Genomic DNA, 23,569 nt, shown 5'->3' with positions numbered 1-23,569 from the left:
GTGGAGAAAATTTCCACAAATTTTATTTCTCTGCTATTGTCAAGAGTTTCGAAGACATTTATAAATTATTAGCAATTTAATTGAAGTTTACACTTTTTGTTGAGAAATTTTTAAACTAAGCTAATTTAACTTGAAAAGGTTATTGTTAAATAAGACTTTTTGAAAACAATTATTTAATTTTGATTATTAATATATATTACTATTAATATATTATTACTAATATATTATTATTAATATAATAAACACAAGGTGCGTAGCCAAATCTTTCAACAAAAAATAAGCACCTTTCAAGTACTTTTTAAGCACTCAAAAAATATTTTTAGCACTATATACATAAACAAAATGCAAAACAATCATGATAAAATAACTAGTTTCTGAGAAAGAACATTTTTCTTAAATATATTATCCATTATAAAATGATCAAGAGATTTTTCCGTTCGATATCAGAGGGTGGAAAATGAAGCCTGAAATTGAGAATATCTTGCAAAATGCAGCAGAGTTGCACATGAAAGGGCAATAATCTTAACGAACCCACCTCAGTAGGCGCTCATGCAGGCTCCCAAGTACTTCATCAAACATGTAAAATGATTGGCGCTTAATACGCTATGGACTGTGGTTAAATGAATTGTAAAACTGTTGAATAGAACTATGTGAAAAGCATGCTTTTGATACGTGGCGAAAATCGACATGGTAAAGAAAAAATATCTCATTTTCGAAAAGGGAAAATTAAACACTTTTTAAAAACACCCAATGAAAAAAGCACCTTTAAGGGCTCTTAAAAAATGAATGCGAAAATAAGCTCCTTTAAACACTTTTTAAAAACGCTATGCATCATATAACATATAATTAATCAAAATTAATAAATTTTGATTCATTATATTTTATGATGAATTAACGTAGCAAGTTCGGTAAATATAAGAAAAAGAAAACAAACGTCATTAAAAAAACTAGTGTACGTTCAACTAAATGATTTGCCCATTGGTTTGGCCAATGGTGCATTTACGCACCATTTTATTTCTTAAATAAAATATTTTACAGGCACAAAACGCTTTTTTTGTGTCTGAAAGACTATAATTTAAGCATTCTTCAATGAAAATAATACCACATTTTATAAAATTTATATGCTTTGCCTAAAGTATGTTAAGAGGTATATCGCGGAAAAAAATTCTCAAGCAAAATTTATATATAATTTTATCTGTTTCATATCCATAAGTAACTTTAAATTTCAACTATGGAAAAAGTGTAACTTAAAATTTCAACTATGGAAAAAGTGTAACTTAAAATTTCAACTATGGAAAAAGTGTAACTTAAAATTTAAAATTTCAACTATGGAAAAAGTGTAACTTAAAATTTCAACTATGGAAAAATTGTAACTTAAAATTTTAACTATGGAAAAAGTGTTACTTAAAATTTCAACTATGGAAAAAGTGTTACCTAAAATTTCAACTATGGAAAAAGTGTAACTTAAAATTTCAACTATGGAAAAAGTGTCACTTAAAATTTAAAATTTCAACTATGGAAAAAGTGTAACTTAAAATTTCAACTATGGAAAAAGTGTCACTTAAAATTTCAACTATGGAAAAAGTGTTACTTAAAATTTCAACTATGGAAAAAGTGTTACTTAAAATTTCAACTATGGAAAAAGTGTCACCTAAAATTTCAACCATGGAAAAAGTGTCACTTAAAATTTCAACTATGGAAAAAGTGTCACTTAAAATTTCAACTATGGAAAAGTAAGTTCAAGTAAACCCAGAGTAAAGTATAAAAGTTTCGAATGCTGATATTTAAAAAGAATGTGTATTATATATATACAAACAAAACATTACTAAGGCTAATTTTATCATATAACAATATTCAAAGAGTCAAATTTACTCATTAACTACAAAATAATTGCAATACAGAAAAAATAAGCAACAGTATAAATTATTCAGTATAAATATAAAGATGAGTGATCTGGGAATAATCAGCTACAATAAAAAAAAATTAACTGACGCTAATTCCTAAAGCATTCTATACTGAAATACAGTATGAATCAAAATCCTACCTCATAGGCCTCAGTCACCATCTTCCAGAAAATCTAGTTTCGTCCGCCAACGCGCTGGCCTTTCAATTAAATGCAATAGAACGCGCAAGGCCGTGCTGCTGACTTCCTGGGTTCCTATAGTTTCTCGGTCCGCCACCCGCTCACATGACTCACGCATTAAACAGGGGGAGACACAAAATGCGTTTTCCAGTTCTCTGATGTAAAGTCAGAGTTCCCCTTTTTCGACACTTTACACCCTTGAAAATAACAATAAAGAGGATATCTAATCTAAAAGGGTAAAATGTACAAAGCAGAAGGAGGATAACACTTTTTTTTTTACCCCTCCCAGCCACCTTACAAACCTCGATACAAGCCCTGCATCGTTGGGACGATGACATAATCCACTTAAACCATACTGCACTCAGAGATAAATTAATAGGAAAGAAGAGACTTCTAATTTTTATTGCTTTTATTTTTAAAACCAACAAGTTTCAGAGAATAAAGAGGACGGAAAAGTAAGGATTTTCGGGAAGAAAAAAAAAAGAGGCCAACAAAATTGTAGTAGTATAATATACCTAAAATTGTAAAAAAAATTTAAAAATAAAACATTAAATTAATAACATTATATTAATAATAATTGCTACAACAATAATAGAGCCACAGTGGCTCAGAGGATAGAGCGTTCGCCTCCTAAAGATGTTCCCAGTTTCAAATCCCAGCTTTGTCTGGTAAAGACGAACTCTGTCACCTTGCCGTCGGACTAACAGTGGGAGGTTATCGTGATTTTCCTCTTAATGTAAAGCAAACGCGGGTTAATTTCATCAAAAAATCATCCACGAAGACTAGTTTGTCCCAATGCTTGATTCAGGAGTATCCTTGTCTTCTGGATTGGGTTCAAAATTACAATGATACTGATTTGAACATTAAAGTCGTAAATTCAGGATTGGGTCGCTTATATAGCGTCAGTTATAAAATAAAAAATAAAAATAAAAGAATTTTTTTTTATTTTAATGTAACCTAAATTTTATATATATATATATATATATATATATATATATATATATATATATATATATATATATATATATATATATATATATACTATATGATTAAACTAATATGATTAAAGGAAAGAAAAAATTTCAACGCAACTAAAGAAATCAATTTCCTATCGAAATCCTGGTACAATTTAAATGTTTCTATTTTTTTTCCCCAATGACATTTTACCTAAATATATTTTTTTTAAATTTAAATGTTAAATAAATAATGTATTACTGATTGATAACTAATTATCATTACAAGTTTCAAAAATCATAACTGGTTTAAGTAAGTCCTAAATCTCGGAACACCTATATCGATTATGGAAAATTTCTCCTCAGACTAATCAGTTGCTCATCAACCCCCAAAAAATATAAATCGACAGCGAAAAATAAAAGAAAAGAAACTAGTCTTTAGTAGCCCCGCTACAGAGGAAACTTTCCTCTGAACAGTGGATTATTTGACAAAATTTTATCTTAACACAGAATGTTACTTTTGAAATCAGGAGACAGGATAGAATGGTTGCTAGAACGTTGGGCCCCTGTCCAAGAGGGCGTCAGTTCGATCCCCGCCGGCCAAATACTCCCTGAATAATAAATGGTGAGTGGTGCACGCTAAATCTAACGGGTCAAAATGTCCTGCATGTTCCCATAACACATCAAACCTCTGGGGGTACTGAATTGGAGATAGTTCTCTGGTTCAGGTCAATAATTACAATGTGTGGATGAGTAAATGGATATTTGAAAGAATGGGTCCGCTCTATAAAAGGGCTGTGACAAGTGTGAAGCTGAAGTCGTATTCTTATCAATAGATGGCGCCACTGAACAAACAAGAAACGCCCCCTCTGCCTTAAAATCTATTGGTTCCACTAAACAGGCTTACTAGTGTTGGCAAGTGACCATTAGAAACAACAACTTTTGAAATCATCAGCTTAATATCTGTACAGTTATCATTCAATGAAGAATAACATAAACAGCATAACTTATAGACAGTTTAACTCGAGCAATAACGTTAATTTACAAATATCTGTTTTAACTCATTTTTGCCAAGCGTTCTTTTTTATATAAAAAAAAAGCAGTTCCCTCCCCCCCTCCAAAAAAAAGTTAAGATGGTCATTTTTAGGGATTTTGTGGGAACAAAATAGTTCGGTGCATTATAATTACTGTTTGGATCGAAAGTCAGAGCACAGTTTTTCTTCTTTTTTTTAATTAAGTGATGGGTAAAAGAAAAAAAAAATACCCACTTGTTTTAAACAAATATGTGCTACTTCATTTTAGGTGTTTTTTATATATCGACGACTTTTTGTGGATGAGTCGAGCATTACTGATTAATTACTCAAGCAACGCTAGACAACTTCATGCTAGACGATCAATAATAATACAAGTACTCAATCAAAATAATATTCTACTTTGAAAATAATTAAGGAAATTAATCAAATCCTATAGTTAATGTAGGAACCTAAAAGCAATAGAAGTTTAATTACGGAACATACTTAAACTAACATATTTAACATATTTAAACATATTTACATATTTAAACTAAAAAAAAAAATTTTTTTTTTTTTTTTTTTTTTTTTTTTTTGCAGATTCATGTTTCTATACAGAATTTATTCTAAAACAATAAAAAGGAAAGAAAAATCAAAAATGAGAAACACATTTCTGAAATGTGAATATTTTATGCTTTTATTACGAAATGATAAGGTCTGTATTGCAACACCACATTAAGACAACAGATAGTCGAATAATATCTTCATATTAATATAATTCAAACATGAATTCCAAACGTGATAACGACATGATGAAATATACGTGTGGATACGTCAGGAATTACGAAATTAAAATACGTAAATTATGGAAAATTGCTTCTTACTTGAAAAATATGGCTTATACCAATGAGATACTACAAGAATTTAAAAGATAAAGAAAGAAGCGTTAAAATGAACTCTTGAGGATATTTTATGTTTCATTCAGGAATAGTTCTACTTAAATCCCATAACTATTTCTCAATTGATTGCTTTTTACAATAATATGTTATTAAAAAATTGCATTGAAATTCTAAATTTAGATGATACGCAAGAATATATGAAATTTTGAGCGGATACGCAAGGATTTGTGAAATAAAATACGAAATTATTGAAAATGTTAGCTAACATGAATAAAAGGGGCTTAAACCGGTGAAACACAACTAGAATTTAAAAATAGACTTCTCATTAGCGAATATTTTACACCACAAACAGCATTTTATAATGAAAATTTTTAATTCATTGCTTTTAACGGATCATTAAAAAAATGTATTTAAACTCTAAATTTAGATGATGCGTAAGAAATTATGAATTTTTTAGTGGATACGGAAGGAATTGTGAAATGAAATATGAAATTATTGCAAATGTCAGCACAATAAACAATATTTTATAATAAAACATTTATAATTCATTGTTTCCTACAATATAACATGTTTATAAAAAAAACGGACTCTTTCTCTAAATTTAAATTAGACGTAAAGAATTATGAATGGATAAATAAGAAACTATGAAATAAATTAAAAAATCAGTAAAAATAAAACTTGAACCGGCAATACAACTAGAATTAAAAAAGTAATAATATATAAATGAACAATAAAAGAATATTTTTTATGTATGAATGATTTTATTCACAAGCATTGTCTCCTGATGAAACATTTCTAATTAAATCTATGACTCAATTCAATCCGTTACTTCTTACAATAACATTTTTTAAACAATGCTAGATGATCAAGGAGGAATATTCCATCAGACTTCTAGGAGCTAAATTAAAGCTTCAAGAAGATATATTTTATGTAAATTTAACGATATAGCCCAAAATACTCAGGTTATGTAATTCTGCAACCGCTAGGTTGGGTCAAACCTTTAAGTTTCTCTCTCTTTTTATTTTTTTCTCTTTTTTTAGTTCTCTTGTGAGGGGTGAACATACGCTCGCCAGCTGTATGAATAGCCAGGTAACATAAAAGGCAAAGCATTGATTTGGGGTGGCGTCGGAAAAACTAATTGCCTAATTTGAATAAAAAGAGTCAGGTCGATTTCGCTCCTCGTCAATAAGATTGCAAAAAAGTACAAAATAAAAAAAAATTTAAAAAAAGGCGGGGGGAGTTAACCAATAAAATGAATGAGTTTAGGAATTTCGTTAAAAATGTGAAATCTCCGAAATTACATTTAAAAACAATTAGACACTAGTTAGCTATCTTAAATTCATATGTGCATGAAGTTTTAGATATAATAACATAAATATAAATATATAACTAAACATATAAATAACATAATATAAATAACATAAACATAAATATAATAACAAATACTAGTAATGTAAATTTGTCTTAAAGTAGTTATTTTCCCTCCTTTAACCCTTTGACGTAGAAGTCTTATTAAACATATCTTTCATACTTTTTTTTTTTCATTATTTTGTGTTATTTTAAGCCAAAATAAGATAAAATATTGTATTTAACACGTTAATAATTTATGATTCTGAAATACAGCATGAAACACCTGCGTCTTTTTCCGTGTTAAAGGTAAAATTTTCCAAACACGGCTCACTTCGAAATAATAATTTGCACATAGTTGCAATTATTAAGATCTAAGAGAAACAGTTATTCATCATTTAAATTTCTTTAGTTTACAAAATCAAATATTGATAAATTTTTGAATATGAATTTTAAAAAAATTTGACACTACTATTTTTGATTTTTACATTTTAGTACAAATATAATTCTGATAATGTAAAAAAAAAAATTTGTAATAATTAGACTGTTTTTAATAATTAAAAAATACCTAAATATATTTTTGCTTATAATTAATGTGTCAGAAAGAAATATATAAAGTGGACACCGGTATCCTATCTGCGTCAAAGGGTTAAGCGATTATGATTTATTATTATTATTTTGATTAATTTTTAACACTTTTTGCCATTTGTTTCCCTTGGTATAAATAATACAATAATATAAGTGCAACTATTTTAATCACAGATCCACGATGGCGCACCTATAAATCACCTAGCTATTATTATTAGGAACAATATGGGTAAAACAGAAAAAATTGGATACAAATTTTTTTCAAAATTACATTTTTAATTTCACCTTAGAAGATATTATTAACTCAAACTCATGATGCTTAATTTCTTCATAAAACTGGTTTAAATAAAGGATTAACCTAAATCATTTTACAGACATATTATGACACTGTCAGTTTAAAACGCACTTAAAATAAGGTTGGTATAAAAGGAAGAAATTTAAATTTTGTCTGCAACTCTTTATTTCCCATAATAATTATCACTTTAAACTGGGCAGTAAAAAATATTTAATTGATTTAAAAATTCTAAGTATATGTTATCAGGGGACTGTTTAGCAGAAATTTGCGGACCCTTCACAAAATATCTTTTCATAAAAACGGACCCTTCACAAAATATTTTAACTTAAAAACGGACCTTTCACAAAATAATTTATTTTTTAATCAGACCCTTCACAAATTTATTTATCTTCATTATCGTTTTGTTAACCGAATAAACCCTTCCCAGGAAGGGGGTGGGGAAGAAAGACAAATGTAAAGGAACTAAGTTTTGTCTTCAGCAGACGCTTCTTCCTTTATTCGTCCGAAATTAATATTCTGCGTTCAGTAGTATGGGCTAAATACCAAATATTTGTATGCTGCATCTCTAATTTAGTAGCAGCAATTGCTGTTTATTTTTTAAAATTTAATTTCTTTTTATTATAATTTTACAGTGTTGAGCATAATCTTGTATGTCTTTACAAATTAAAAACTCCTTGAAAAAGTTTTTTGCAATAACAGGACCTTATTTGCAAAAATTCACAAAAGCCGGACCCTGGTTGAAAGAATGTGAGTCAACATTTATTTCATATTCACAAGTTACGAGTAATTTTTTCACAATTTTACAAAAACGGACCTTTCACAAAATGTCTGGACAGATCCCTGGTTATATAAATAGATGGTATAAAATATTAGTAGTAATTAGTAATAAAAAAGTTACCAGCAACATCAACAGAGATTAATCAGAAAAATCAGAAGTGAATTGGTGTTGACACTTACCTAAGAAAGAAAAGGAAAAAAAAAATTAAGTTTGTTTACTTTATATAATATAAACATACAGCAAAACAGTCATATTATGAGCCAAGTCTACCATTTTATACGAAAGATTAATGTAAGTGAATAACCTCGGAGGCAAAATTTCGAATTTTTAATTTCGAAGTTTTATTTGGAATTATGTGCGCATTATTCACTTAAATATAGTATGAATACAAAAAAATATTAAACATTTTTTTAGAAAATATAATGGAGGGGAGGGAGAAATTTAAAAAAAAAAAAAATCAACCTCTACAAAATAAATGTTTTGTTGAAATTTTTTATTATTATTACTATTATTCTTACTTTATAATGCTCATAAAAATTCAACTCAGGGACTAGACAGCGCATTAGACATAATATTAATATTTATCTATTTTACAGCATGTATCGAAACTTATTTGGGCAAAAAAATTCGAAAATGGCAATTGATTTTTATTTTAGATGTCAAATATAAAATAATAGTTTAATCAACTAGTCCGCAGTCTATTTCCTATACATATGTACAGAAAACATTTATTCAAAATTTCAAGTAATGCGAACTAAAATATTTTGAGATTTTGCATTTAAAATGAATGAAAATAACCGAAAAATTAGTTTTGAGGAAAAGGACAATTAAAGCCACAGTAATCAGTGCAGTAAATAAACAAAATTATTGATTTTTTAAATCGTCATAACATCTGTTCGATTTGACGTAGAAACAAAACTCAAACAGTTCTAGAAAGAGAAAAGTTCATACTTTTATTTTATGTCAGAAACAGAAAAATGATTTTTTTTTTTATTCAAATTTGGCTTAAAAATGGTAGTCGGGCATATTAATTACTCGTATTATAATTGTTATACTGTATAATAACCATTATTATGATTATTTTAAGATATTTTTTTTCTCAATGTAAAATTTTCAAATCAACAGCAGGAAACAAAACTGATTTAGTGATTCTTCTGACTAAAAATATGTCCTATATATTTTTGAGTGTTGGATAATGAATAAGCGTTTCAAGTTTTATTCGAATCCAATAATCATTTTGTCACTGATTCCATCCATTTGACGAGAATATGATTCAAATAATCATATGAATTAATTTTAATTAATGATTCGAATCTCTAGAATAAAATCAGTAATTTATGTCAGCTGATCAGTGGCGTGCAGAGAAGTAAGGGGAAGATATTTTGTGTCACAGCGTAATGACTGCCATTTTTCTTTTTTTTTTTTTTTTTTTTTTTTGTTAAGAACCAAATATTTGTCTGTTAAAAAATGTTATTTCATAATAAAAATAAATTTAATAATTAATCGAATCACTCATTCAAAATCATGAAACTGTTGAAATGAATCAGTTCCTTTAACACGATGAATGCCAATTTACATGGCTTGCCCGTCTGGCCAAACGATAAATAACTACAAACTAAATTTGCAAATATTAGACAGATTTTGCTAGTTTTTAAAAAGGTTTAGCATGATCTGAAAAAAGTGATGAATTATATAAGCCTACGAATTGGCTAGAAATAGTGGTGGATAAAAATCTACTAAATTGAATTTATTAAACCAAGAATCACAATTAATAAACTACCAATTGAAAATATTTATTCGCTGTCCGGAGCAAGTTGGCATCTCTGTGTATGTAAATAAAACTATTTTTGAGTATTCTATATTGCATTAATTTCTTCAAACCATTTTAGTAATGATAATAATATAAATAAAATTAAAAATTTACTCGAATTATGTGTTTCTTATAATCTTGGCTTCACCGGTCACCTGTGATCCCCGTGGAGCTACGAACAAACTCAGTGCCGGTCACCGGTGATCCCCATGGCATTCAACGTGTTAAATCGAATCTATCTGTTTAAGACATGCGATTTGAATTAAGACATATGGCTGATTTGTAATAATTACAAAGTTTATTTTGAATCAATGGCATTTTCGTATTATTCCATCGACCTCTTTGCCAACATCGCCCCAAAGTCATTTTTTTAAGCTTTCAAATTTATTTTAATAAAGTAATTTGTTATACAAAAAAATACAAACACAAATATAACTTATTGTATGCAAAAAAAAAGGAGATATTTAAATTTGAATCATTTCCAAATGTATTTTCAGATTTGGCAAAAGTGGTCGACGGAATAATTCAAAGCATCGATCCTTTTGGTCTAATAAATCTTCAGAGCATTTTCGCGAAATTTGATTTGTAGTTAAAAACCCAAAAGTAAAAAGAAAATTTGATAATTAACTCAAAAATTAAAATATATATTTTTAAAAATGAATTGCAAAGAACTTAAATTAACTATTAACAAAAGAGTAATAAATTAAAAAAAAAGGAGAATGTTTATTAATAATCTATTCTCTCAATACATTAGCATTAAGACAAGAAAAATATGAAGTTTGTGCAAATTAATTCATTTATAGACAATTCAAAACAATGAAATGCTGAAATAGATTATACAATTCAGAATCAGTCACAGCTAAGTTTAGAACATCGCCTTGTTTTGTTGCTACAAGCTGAAATTAACTAGCAATTGACCTTCAGACATTGGCACAAAGCAAATATGATAGAGAAACAATTGGCATCACATGCTTGGCACTGTTTCCAGCGCACATATCGGAATTTTCAAACAAAAAAATTGTTGGAAAATTATAGTAACATTGCATACCTACAGAAAACATATGCATATCCATATAAAATCTACAATATTAACTTTGACACTATCTTTCTTTAACTTTATCAATTTGAAAGTTTTTATACTTCCTAATGAAAAAAAAAAGCATAGCTGCTAACATGGATGGGAAAAAATCCAATAGATATTACAAGATAATATAAACTTCAAGATAGTTATTGCAAAATGTACTAAATGTTTTACACATGGCGAATTTTAGGGATTTTTAAAGTCATCAAAATAGAAAAACTGTAATATTTTGGTGTCATGATTAACATATAATTGATCTTGAAATGTTACGCATTGTGTTTAGTCATAATTTTGAATAGTAATGCGCATTTAATTCATCAAAGATAGTTAAAAGATTATTAAATTAAATAAGGAAGTTTTGAATTTTAAAAAAAACTCAAAATTTTAAAACAAAAAATTTTAAATAAAAGTTGATACAAATTATAACAGAGTTATTCAAGACTTCGCAGTGAGAAAGCAATCTTGAAATAGTTTTGTTTTCATTTCGATATTTTGAAGAAAAATTTTTTTTTTCAGTATTTGCAGCTTTCATGACACCCCAAGGTAAACCTGAACTCACTTTTCTCTAAATTTCAAAACTTGAATCACCCATGGAGGTGAAACAGAATTTGCCATGAAAAGTTTCTCCTGCTGTATAGTATCCTCTTAAGATATGACCCCTCCAAAAAAAAGTACACTTAGAAAACACATTTACCTACACCTTTTGCTTTTTAAAGTTTAAATAAACACTAACGCTTCATTTTTCTAAAAAGAGTTCAATGGAAGAGTGCAACAAAAAGATAAAATTAAATGCTTACCAACATTAGAAATAAGTTTCTTTTCTAGGAGAATATGAAATTCGAATATTATTAGTCAACCCTATGGGCCTTACAAAATAGAAAGGGTTGTTGTGACAGCAGCAGCTGACAGAGAGTTCGCATTCACTAAAATTACCGAATTAGCACATTCGACTACTTTTTTCCATCTGTCTACAAGCTCCTTGATGTGTAAAAGCTCTGTTTAAAAATAGATTATTCCCTTCACTAACAGATGTTCAAACAAGACCCCCTTTTAAGATGCATGCAAATACAATTCAAATTCATATTTACTATTTTAAGGCTGGAAACGTCGAGATAAAATGCATTGTAGCTAACTATTTGAGGAGTATAAAAGAAAACTGAATTTTCTGTCAAATATAGTTAATAAAAAAAAATTATGAAAGTTATTTCGTGATAAGATTATGCGAGTTTTATTGTATATATTTGCGGTGTTATTTCTTGGAATTATTCATTTAATGAAAGTTATTCTTAAAATTACCTATTGAAAAATTCTTGTTCAATCTTTAATTTGGTATCAGAATTATTTGACATAGCTTTTTCATGTCAAATCATTAAACTTAAAGTAACTTATATTACGGTAATGGTGTATTTAGCTTATCCACATACAGAACTGACCAAAAACTCATAATTTTTACAGAGGTCAAAAGTACGAATTCATAATTTCTTGAAGCATGCCTTATTACGTCTCTTATATTTTATTTTATAATCGGCTTGAAGAGCCGACCGGATACTGAGTTTATGGCTATCATTGTTAAACTCCTTAGCCATGTAGTTTTGAACTCTACCCAGATGACAAGGGAACTCCTGGATAAATCATTGGGACAAACTAGTCTTCGTACAGTACTTTTTGATGGAGCTGACCGGTTACATAAAGAGGAAAACCACGAAAACCTCCCGCAGTTAACCGGACTGCAAGAAGATTCTAACCCATGATCCGTCTACCTCTGCGCTGTTATCCGTGCATGCCAGGAGAAGAGGGTCACCTCATTTGGAAGCGAACGCTCTAACCCCCGAACCACCGTAACTCTGTCTCAGGTCTGTTGCAGACCATTTAATTTCTTGGGCATGCCTGCCTGGACCTGCTTTACATGTTGCTTTTGATTCAACGCGACATTGAGCCATTATGTTTTTAGTAATACTACGCCCTTAATTCATTTATGCAGAAAATTAGTGCAAACAAAAATGTTTTATGACATATTTTAAAAAAAAAAACTGTAGAAACCGTGAGTGATTACTATAATCACAAAAATACAAATACAATCAAAAAATTTGTTTAAAAAAATTTACAATCACTTTTAATGTTCGGGTTCAAAGGATTTCAATATTCATTTTTACTATACAACGTGTCATAAATTTGTTCAGACTTCATCATCCTCATAAAAATTCGAGTGAAACAATGTTTATATAATTTAAGTACATACGTACATTATCCATAATCAGTTCTTACATTTGTGTGTGCTCTTGTCAAGACAAAATGATACAGAAAAAATAAATCAAATAAACAAAATGAGAAAAGAATTTTAAAAACATGAAGTATCATTTTCATATTTCCTGGGATTCAATACAGTTTGATAGTAGAAATGCACAGATTCGAAAAAGGTCTGACAGCAGATCGCTATTGAAATGTTCAAAAGCCTTTTAAAGCGAAGATTGAACAACGAAAAAGTAGATTTTACCTAACATACTCAAAATATGTACTCAGTGCAATAGGTTATTGAATTTAGTCTTTCAAAATTTCAAAGACTTTTAGTTTAAAATATATATATTGTACTTTGAAAGCTCGCTTTTAGACTATATTCAATATAAGCTTTTAGAAGCAAGAACATTTATATTCTTTGAACAAAGTTACCTTTCAACATATCTTATCTGAATTCATGTTTTTTTTTTCTTTTTTACACAAAAATAACTATATTCATTAAAGATTGAACAACTTTAGGTCATCATCTTTCAATTTTAAGTTTTTCCGAAGCAAAAATACACATATTTTTTAAACAAAATAACTTATGGACATTAAATTTCTTCCTTATTTACCAAAAGTTTTTAGTAGAAAAAATCTTTATCTTTCTGAGATTGAAGTTTTTTCCTTTGGACCATACATTTTTATTGAAAATAAAATTTTTCTGTACACTTGTTCCACAAGTAGTTCCTTATGGAATATAGTTAATTTCATTTAAACAAATTCAATTAGTATTCGAAGTCAAGTAGAACGAAAGCAACTCAAGTAGAAGGAAATTGAGTTAGCTTTTGCTCGAACGCATTATCGTCTTTTAAATGGCATGCGCTTTTAGTCTTTGAATCTAGGACGCCCATGTGCAAAATTTATTAAGAGGCAATACTTTTCCTAGACTTGACGCATCTAATAAATATAGTATAATATTTAACTTTTTTTTTTCCTTTCGATGTAATTAATTTTGCTACTAGTGCATTCTCTAATATTCCTGAGATTTTAATATTTCATTAAATAAAGTTAGATTTAGAATTATTACTTTTTATTTTATTTTATAACCGTCGTTGAACAGCCAACCCAATTTTTGGGTTTACGACTATTAATGTTCAACTCCGTAGCCTTGTAATTTTGAACCCAATCAAGTAGCGGGAGAAATTTACCTTCGTAGAGGACTTTAGAATTATTACTTATAATATTTTAATGCATTAGATAAACGAAGAGATGCTTTTTTTTCTTCAAAATATCATATACAAGGTAAGTAAGTATTTTATTAACGCCGCACTAAAGCTGCACAATGAGCTATTGGCGACGATCTGGGAAACATCCCTGAGAATACCACGCACCCTCGGTTCCCTCACAGGTTGATCAAAGTGGTCACCCGCCCGCTTACTGACCGCAGCCAGTGATGTTTGACTTCGGTGTTCTACTGAGAACCGTCAATTTACTATCAGTCCACTGCGGGACATATCATACATGAAATTGAAATTTAGTTTCCCTAAAAACAAATACATAAGAAATGCAACATTTTAATGTAAATATTTTAATGAAAAAGTGCGTACGCATTTTATTACACATTTAAAAGCAATAAATTAGGTTCTTACATACAATTTTTTGCAGCAAATGTAAATAATTCATGTAAATAAGCACTGTACCACAATTTTGATATTCCACAAGTACAAGCAAACGAAAATGATGAAATTGAGAATTTCTTTACTCTATAGATTATGACTCTATATATAACCAAAAGGAAAAGAAGATCCGAGTTAACAAGAAAAAAAGAAAAACTGGGCAAGATGGCCGGCTGAGATGGAGGATTACCATGGGGGTCTTTTGTACCACTAGGCACGAGGAGGACAACTAAGAATAAAAACAACTAGAATTTACGGAATTTATGCAAATGTTATTAATTATCATTGTTTGTTACTTAAAGATTGGCAAACTTTGTTCACAAACATCATAGGTCATTGAAATGGAACCTTTGGATATGATCTAGCAAGACATTCCAATTATACGCCGAATAACTAGCTGAAATGAATTCAAAACCACATTCCATTTCAAAAATATGTATTAAAAAGAAATCTTTAAAACTATCAATTAATTTCGTAAACGCAGACACCTCTAAAAAAAGCATTAAATTGCAAATCATTAAATTACATAACATCGTTATATCGATACTCTAACAGGCAATAAACCAACAGTTCGTCTCCCAGCCATAATAGGCGGGGTCATTATATATTTAATATCCGGCAAAAGGCGAGAGTCAGGAAATTCAGAGGTATTGATAACAAGCTAATAAAGTGGGTGGAGCTGTTATTTTCCAGAGGGTATGCCCCGGATTGGAAGCCCGAGATTCGAGAGAGGAGAACAAAACATTCGAAATCGTCCCAGGACATATGGGGATGATTAAATGATGAAGATCCAGGATAGAATGCTAGAGCCGGAAATAATCGACCCGGGGATCAGTGCCAACTTTTATCGCTGTAGAACACGCATTACAGCATAATGCGGATAGGTATCACAGCCATTATACAATTTAGAGAAATATATATTTACATACGGAGATGAGATATTTTTAGCACCTATAATCATTTATGGGTGAGTTTTTCATGAATGGGAATTACACGAGACTAAGATCAATAATGAAAGAAAGCTAAAAAAAAATCTGTTCCCTGTACGAAAATAATTTTTTTTTTCCAGAATCGAGTGAAATAAAAAAATAATTTCAAATATGACAAATTAAAAAAATAAAATAAATAAATAAATTTTTTTTCTCAATTTCATATATATTTATCATATATAAATATTTATGGGTGAGTTTTCGTGAATGGAGATTGCACGAGATAAAGATCAATAATGAAAGAGAGCAAAAACTGTTCCGCAAGTAAAAGCAGTTCCATAACTGAAAGTAATTTTTTTTCTCCAAAACCAAGTAAAATAAAATATTTTTTTTAAAATATACCAAATTAAAAACATAAAATTTATGTAATTTTTCTTGAATCAAAAATTTTTGCATATACAAATATTCTTGGATAGGTTTTTCATTAGTGGGAATTACACAGGAGAAAGATCAATAATAAAAGAGAGCTAAAAATGTTCTGCACGTAAAATCTGTTTCCTTTCCGAAAATAATTGTTTTTCTAAAACCAAGTAAAATCAAAATAAATTTCAAATATACCAAAAAAAAAAACACTAAATTTATGAAATTCTTTTTTTAAATTTAAAATAACATTTTTAGCACATTAAATATTTATGTTTGAATTTTTCATGAATGGGAATCGCACGAGACAAAGATCAATAATGAAAGATAGCTAAAAATGTTCCGCAAATAAAGTCTGTTCCTTATCCGAAAGTATTCTTTTTTCTAGAATCGAGTGATAAAAAAAAAAATTTCAAACATAGCAAATTAAAAAAATAAAACTTATGTATTTTTTTTCAATTTAATATAATATATTTATCATACATAAATATTTATTGGAAAGTATTTCATGAATGGAATTACACGAGACAAAGATCGATAATAAAACAAAGCTAAAGGTGTTCCCGCAACTAAATTCTGTTCCTTATCCGAAAGTGATTTTTTTAAACCAAGTAAAACAAAATTTTTTTAAACATACCAAATTAAAAACATAAAATTTATGTAATTCTTTAAATTAAATATAATATTTTTAGCATACACAAATATTTATGGATGAGTTTTTCGTGAATGGGGAAATTACACGAAACAGAGATCAATAATAAAAGAAAGCTAAAAATGTTCCGATAATAAAATCTTAATAAATAGAACATAATTTTAAAAAGAAGTAAGAAAAGAATAGTTTATCGATGCTTCTTATGATCTGATTTCTTTTTGACTAATTCATTAAATTTTAAAATAAATTCAAGTCGATGAGGGGTCAAAACGAAATAGTTAACAAAAATCATGCATCTTTAGAACACATCTTTAAAAAACTCAAAAATATAAAACCTGTGAATTGTAATATAAAAAATCGTTTGCTTTCTTCTAAACATTCAGCAGACTATAACATTCTTAATCTAAAATTTTGAAAATTACCATAAGGAAGATGAGAACAACCAATTTAATTTAAAACAAACACGGGCGAGGAAATGAGTAATTGTCATATTGAAATTTTACATCAACCTCAATCGGTGATGAGCTCGAAAAAATGACAGCTGGAAGCATCACGCTCAACCCATTGGTGTGTTAAAAAGCCAATAAAAGCTGACATCATAAACACTTGGATGCCACAACATTTAGTCATATTTATTAGATGCCTCAGATAGAGCTAATAAATTATTTCACTCCTCCTTGACTGTGGTGCATTTATGACGTCATTAGAATTAAAGCCACAATTTATTATGTTGACGTCATTCAATACAAACTATCAATACTGATCTAAATAAATAAATGAATCATTAGGAAGGCCCACAAGTTAGACATTTATGGCAATTTAATAATTTTTGTATTAGTTTAGACGCGTAAGCGAACAATAGAAACTGCTGATACATTCGAAACACTAGACTGAAATTTTCAGAAATGGCAAATTATTATTTTTTTTTTAATGAAGATAATATACCGAGAATAGATTTAATTAGCAGAAATATTTATCAATGCTTTAGTGTAGAAGCTATACATGTAATAAAATAAAGATTTTGTGTGTGTGTGTCTGCATAACGGATTGCGGGTATACTGTAGGCATTAAAAATACGACATTTAACATGAAGCCAAATGAGTACAATTGTAAACAAATTACGAAGTCTGATTTTTGCTCATATATTTATTTTTTAAATTACTAGAAATTTTAAAAATGGAATTTTCTTATTGGTTTAGCGGAAGACATTGTTTTAAATTAAACTGTAGGCGATTCTGTTTTACCAAATTCTTTAAAGATAACATTAGTTATGTTTGCTGGCTTATAGATCTAATAAAAAAAAATTGGTTTTGCGCGTTCTGTAATTTTTAATCATTTTCAATTCGTTATGAGAGATATGATCAACGTGTTCGTGGTAGCATAGGAGGTCTACGTTATTACATTACTATTTCTAAAATTATCTGAAATCAGGTGTTTATTTAGTTTATAAGTGATGCTTTATAAACTAGTTATAATGAAACTAAATAATTTAAAATGAACGGTAATAGAAATTGAACAAAAATAATAAGTTATGTACTAAAAAGTAAAATTTACGGAGAAATTGTACTTACTCGTTGAAAAAACTTAATAAAATGAAAATAATATAATTGACGTCAATGATGATTAATTTAAGTAATAGTTACTGAAAACCAGTATATAAACTAGTTACTGAAAGGAATAGTTACTGAAAACTACTTATACAGAAACGATACTAAATCGCTTAAGAGAGCATAAAAAAAAAATCGGCAAATTATTACTGACGTCAATGATGCTTAATTAATTTTGGTAAAAGATATTAATTGAAATTAAAAAAAAATAAGCTATGTACCAAAAAAGTAAAATTAATGCATAAAACGTACTTATTCGTTATGGGTAGCCGTAAAAAGTCGTCGTATTATTAGTGACACCAATGATGCTTAATTTTGGTAACAGGCACTACAGGCATCATGGTGATTGGTGCAGTTTAAATAAGTACTGAACACACTCCTATATGGGCAAAAAGTATTTTATGAGTAAATTTAATAATTATTAACGCTTTACCAATACTGTGCATGCATGTTTTTCATGTTAATTACGTTCTAACGTTATTCTTATAGTCACCTGATATTACTTTTACTTGTTCAGTGTAATAATCCGCAAAAAAATAACAACATAATTAATAAAATTCCCTCAAATTTTAAAACAAAATTAATAATTAGAAATAGAAATGCGGTGTAAATAATGACGTCATCCGAATTAATAAGAAAGGCTGATTTTAAAAATATTTTAGAAGGATGCTATGTTAAGAAAAAATGCTTTTTGTCACTTATTTGTTTATTTTAAATGGAATTATTTTGAGTTTTTAATCTGAGAAACAGTTTAAAAAGTAAAATTTTGGGCGTCAGGCATCATGGCGAACAGAATCTCAGGATTTCTTTACACCTAATCAGTGTTATTGAACTTATAAATAGTAATTATAACACACTAACTCAGTTTTTATGAAATTTGTGAAGTGTAAACATATATAATAGTTTTGAGATCAAGTAACCGCAATCTTTGATGACGTCGTAGCTGGAACATGTACCAACCAGGTAATTGATGCTCACCCAAATTCAAAATACTTTCTAATGCACATACTAAACATTTCGAAAAAAAATTTCTTATGCTCAAACTTTCCTATAGAGAAGTGCAGTTAGTAGGTCCTGGACTAAAACATGAAAAGTATTGGTAAATAAAAATTTTATAAGTCGTAAATTCATATCGGTTAAAGATTTTTCAATTGTACTTAATATTTGCTCCACATTCCGGATCCTATAAATTATCTAGTACCTAATTTTAACTTTATTTTCTCCATAATATTCTGGATCTTAGGAATTATTCGTATTTTAAACTTTACATCCTTTTTCCTCCATAATGTCCAGGATGCGAAAAATTGTTAAATAATTTCAAAAGCTCTTTCTATTTTCACAATAATATCTTGAATCCTAGATTTTGTTAATTATTTTCATCTGTACTTTCTATTTATTCCACAATATCCTAGATATTAGAATTTTTTTAATATTTTCAAATGTACTTCCTATTTTTTGCATCGATAGTGGAAATTTTTTAATATTTTGAAATGGACATCCGATTTTCTCCATAATATTCTAGTTATTAGTAATTTTAAAATATTTCAACAACACGTCCTATTATCTTCATAATATTCTGGATATTAGAAAAATTTTATGATTGTTAGCTATACATTTTTTCTCCATAATGTCCTAGCTCCTCCCTCCTAGCAGTTAACAAGCATTTTTTTTCCAGTCCATTTCAATAGTTTGTCCTTAACATAAATAAATTACAGAGGGAAAAAAAGCATTAATATAAAAGATTAATCTTTCTAGTTAATCTTTTATTTCTTAAAAATATATAAACATATAAGATAGTTTGCTTGATTTTAAACATTTCTTTCTTAAATCAACAGAGCAGGTATCTTACTTTTTTACAAATATTGGTTTTTAAAAAAAATGTGTGTTCAATTACCAATAATACGCTGCTCCGATATATAATTTGAAGAAAAAAAAATGGGATAGTTTTTTTAAAAAAATAATACCTTAGGACATAATTCATCCGCTACGAACAGCGTTGTCTTCCTAGAAAAACTTTATTCGGAATATTATCATGAGAATCAATGAACTGTGGCGAGTTGAATTCCACATCATTAAGAAAAATCTCGTATTTTAGATAGAAGAGGGGGGAAAGGAAGAATAAATTACTTCAGACGAGAATCTTTTCACATAAATAATACAAGTGGAACGAAACGAATGATGCCTTTTTTGTTCCATAAAAGGTGAGGGAAGTTTTTTTTTTCCCGAAATCAAGTTTTAATCGACAACGCCTAAAAAAATATTAATGGTTCAGTAGAATGAAACAAAATGCGTCAAAACTTCAAACGATTCTAGCGATTTAATATTAAAAATAAAACGATTCGTATTTAAAACAAAAAGAAAACGATATTTTAATAGAAATTTGTGGCTTTCATTCAAATTAAACATTCTCACAGATCAAAATTTTTAAATTTCAAAGTGAAAAAGTATTAATTATCCAGTTAACGGTTGAGAAAATTATATTAATTGACCTCTCGCATTAAAATAGACAAATCCATTAATCACTAAAACGTAGGCACGTGCCTTATCACGGAAATTAGTAACTTGGAACAACATAAGGTGGTTGCCCTATAAACTTACAAAGGTTTTAATATAAAAAGTCACGTGCAGATTTTTTTTCCTGGCTTTTTTATAAATTACATTATACAAAACTAAGTTAAGAATTTGAAGTAAATTTCAATGTAAGGCATTTTTCAAAAGGTAAGAACAATAACCTTAATAGAAGCTAATTCGAAATTGATATTTATGTAAAATGCACTAAATATTCACTTCGTATGCAATATACTTGTTTTTCTACTTAAATTAACACTACTAAACAATAGATAATGAAAATCTACTAAATAATAGGTCTTCTACTAAATAATAGATAATGAAATTCTCTGCAATGTAACCAATTATTTTAATTAATTTTCTTATTCGACATGTTTTTTTAAGAATATTTACAGATAATTAATTGCCTTTTAATTTAATTTTCACAATATAATGCCCCCTTATGGTGACTTGTCGAAGATGCCATTCTCTGTAAGAGTAACAATCAATTAAATTCTACCACGACATCAATAAAATAAAGCAACACTGTAACAAATGTTTACCTGCCGATGATGGTGATCTTTAATGTCAATATGATGAGGTCTCACTGGCCGAGTCACCATCACATCAACAGGAATGTGACTTACAAATTGCGTCATTTCTACAAGCAAAAATAAACAAACTAAACAAAAAATCTGGCTAAACAATCTCTTTCTCTAGTGACTAGAACGAAAATCCCGCTCTCGGTACAGCGTCCACAACACGATTCTTGGGAAGTGACTGGGCCTCTATAAGAAAAGGGAACTTTGTGAGGGGTCAGGGCGCGTGTTTTTCGTTCGATTTAGTGCGCAAGAGCAGCGGGATGATGATGGGTCCTCCAACTTGCCACTCCCACTCCACCCCTGGATAAAGGGAAAGAGGGGACGACCCCCGTTGCCATGACGACCCATCACCGACCCCTATTTGGGAAGCGCGGGATGCTGCTCTCGTTCTTTTTGACGTTAGGACCGATTAAGGCCAAAACTAAGTAGAGGGACGCTTCCTCCCATTCAGAAGATCGATGCTGAAGAGGATGGGGACTTGTTCTTTAGAATAGGGGGTGAAATACAACTCAACCCCTTGCTAATAAAAAATGTGAAAGGAAACACTGAGGAGGCAGTGCAGGAATTGGGAAGAGTAGAAATGGAATTCGAACGTCATATGCACGTGCACAATATGCGAAGCTAATGAGACCACAAAAAAAAAAAATCCCCAAACTTAAGAAGGGAAACGGTTAGTATAATGGAAGATGGATTTTTATTTAGTAAAATCAGCAAATTTTTATTTAGTCAATTATAAATAAAAATTACGATGATAAATAAGTATTCTTGATATTTATTCTTAAATAATTTTGAAACATATTGTCATTTAAGATATTTTGGGTTCGAACCCATAAACCTATGACATTAACCCTTAGTGTAACAAGAATTGAATATTTCAGATGTAAAGCGGCAGTAACAAATAATTAGTAAAAGTTAGTTAGATATTTAATAAAACTTTATAGCAAAGCTATTTACCATTAAAAGAAACTGTGATACAGAATGCCACAATCATCAAAACAAATTTATCAACTGTACATGTCACAATCATCAACTGGACACAATAACTTCGAAAATGCAGCTTTTCACCATTCAGATAATCACAGAATTTCAAATAATTTACCAATATGTAAAAATAATAAAGAAATTATCTGCATCAGTTTAAATCAGATTCAAGTTACAAACAACAAAATCAATGGGAACATTAAAAAATTCAAAATTCTACAAGTATTAAATCTTTCGATCAAATAGGTAAATAGAACTTAAGTCAAATGGAGTAAAAAAAACAATAAAGAAGCACTGTTGAAATTTTTTATAAATCGTTCTATGGAAATTTCTTTATCGAAAAGCAAAATTTGAATGGAAAAAAAAAGATTCGATTCAACAATAAGGAATACTAATAACAATATACAATAAAGAATTAATAAAGAAGCGTTAATATTATAGTTATTTAATTCCCTGCTTCTTTCTTTCGTTATTTATTTTTGCTATTTTTAATTAGTAAAATTTAAATTCACAAATAGATAGATCTTTACTTAATTTAGACAATGGCGCAAATAATTAATTTTTAATGATTAAAAGTTTCATGAGAACGCAAAAAGTGATCCGTAAATCACCAATTAGAAAAGACCGTTCTTCATTTGATTGTCAATAAATATTATACCTCAATTTTTCCAATGAAAAGACACGATGTGATGGTATCCAAATATGATCGACTGAAACTGGAAAAAAATATATAATAATAAATAATAATAAATAGATAAGTTATACTTTTTCCAAAATTCGCATTTTTTTTTTCTCGTTAAACTGACAGATTTTAGTATTGTTTCAAAGAACGACATAGAAACCCACTAGCTAACAGCACAATACTCAAAAACATCGAATTGTCAACATAGAATCATTTTCTTACCACCGAGTCCTATGTATAGCCAACACCCTATACATACCGAAATTTTAAAATAACGGTTTTTACAACTTTAAGTAAAGAAAAAATGCATGAGAAATTTCCATCTTATCTTACAAAAAAAAAAAAAATTAATAACAGTTCACCCACAATTTATTCTCTACGATTCCTCCTCACAAACACGAACGCGATAAAC

The 23,569-nt window shown here is 28.8% G+C and overlaps 1 protein-coding gene across 1 annotated transcript in view; it reads right to left on the bottom strand.

Annotated features, from left to right (window-relative positions):
* The window catches only part of LOC107449053 (uncharacterized), a 134,507-nt gene extending 112,767 nt beyond the window's left edge, over window positions 1-21,740 (bottom strand). The window contains exon 1 of the mRNA XM_087152743.1: window positions 21,456-21,740. Within this exon, the coding sequence (XP_087008869.1) occupies window positions 21,456-21,551 (96 nt within the window). The 5' untranslated portion in view covers window positions 21,552-21,740. The remainder of the gene's footprint in view (window positions 1-21,455) is intronic.
* Between the last annotated feature and the right edge of the window lie 1,829 nt (window positions 21,741-23,569).

Source organism: Parasteatoda tepidariorum, chromosome 10, assembly GCF_982258835.1.
Source record: "Parasteatoda tepidariorum strain Cologne lab strain chromosome 10, Ptep-v5.0, whole genome shotgun sequence".
NCBI classification, from domain to species: domain Eukaryota; kingdom Metazoa; phylum Arthropoda; class Arachnida; order Araneae; family Theridiidae; genus Parasteatoda; species Parasteatoda tepidariorum.
This window is presented reverse-complemented; position numbering and strand designations above follow the sequence as displayed.